Here is a 1,136-nt window from a genome sequence, read left to right on the forward strand (position 1 = left end):
GAGAGAGAGAGAGAGAGACTGAGACACAGAGACAAAGACTGAGAGAGACAGAGAGAAAGACAGAGAGAGAGAGAAGATAGAGAGAAGGGGAGAGAGACAGACGCACAGAGAGACAGAGAGAGAGAGATAGAGAGAGAGACAGACAGACAGACGCACAGAGAGACAGAGAGAGAGAGAGACAGACACAGAGACAGAGACAGAGATAGACAGAGAAGATAGAGAGAAGGAAGAGCAGCAGGACCCACCAGCCAACACCCTCCCCTCCTCCTGAGTGACAGCGCGCAGATGTCTCAGATCCGTCTTGTTGCCGACCACCATGATCCGCGCCGATCCGTCCGCGTGTTCCCGAAGTTCCTGCAGCCATTTCTCCAAGTTCTCAAAGGTCTGCGTCTTTGTGATGTCATAGACGACCAGCGCCCCCACCGCCCCGCGGTAGTACCTGAGGAGCAATCAACTAGCATCTTATCTTATCTCATTTTATCTCAACTTATCTTATCTCATCTTATCTCATTTTATCTCATCTTATCTAATCTCATCTCATTTTATCTCATATTATATCATCTCATTTTATCTTATCCCATTTTTATCTTTTCTTATCTCATCTCATCTAATTTTATCTCATCTCATCATCTGGTTTTATCTTATCTTATCTCATCTCATTTTATCTCATCTCATCTTATCTCATCTCATTTTATCTCATCTCATCATCTGGTTTTATCTTATCTTATCTCATTTCATCTCATCATCTGATTTTATCTTAGCTGATCTCATTTATCTCATCTTATCTCATCTTTATCTCATCTTATCATATCATCAGAATTTATCTTATTCTATCTCATCATCTCATCTGATCTCATCTTAATTTTATCTTATTATCTCATCTTTATCTTAACTTATCATCTCATCTGATTTCATCTTATCTTATCTTTTATAGTTAGAGTGGGTTTGTTTTTTTCATTGTAAGAGTTTGAGTTTTGAGTTTCAGTAAAGGTTTTTAGTTTAGTTTTAGTAAGAGTTTTACAGCACTGCAGCATCACAATAAGGTCATATAAGTGCCGAAGATTGGAGGTGTTACAAGAGAGTAACAAACACAAAAAAGAAGGAGGGGAGATAAGGACGATAGATGTTTGATAGGA

The 1,136-nt window shown here is 39.1% G+C and overlaps 1 protein-coding gene across 5 annotated transcripts in view; it reads right to left on the bottom strand.

Annotated features, from left to right (window-relative positions):
• Window positions 1-245: 245 nt before the first annotated feature.
• The window catches only part of LOC101858594 (ras-related protein Rab-11B), a gene marked incomplete at its 3' end in the record, with an annotated part of 9,761 nt that continues 8,870 nt past the window's right edge, over window positions 246-1,136 (bottom strand). For all 5 annotated transcript variants that reach the window (XM_013090426.2, XM_013090425.2, XM_013090424.2 and 2 more), the window contains 1 exon segment: window positions 246-439. In XM_013090426.2, coding sequence (XP_012945880.1) covers window positions 246-439 — 194 coding nt within the window.

Source organism: Aplysia californica, unplaced genomic scaffold (assembly GCF_000002075.1).
Source record: "Aplysia californica isolate F4 #8 unplaced genomic scaffold, AplCal3.0 scaffold01275, whole genome shotgun sequence".
In the NCBI taxonomy this organism is placed as follows: domain Eukaryota; kingdom Metazoa; phylum Mollusca; class Gastropoda; order Aplysiida; family Aplysiidae; genus Aplysia; species Aplysia californica.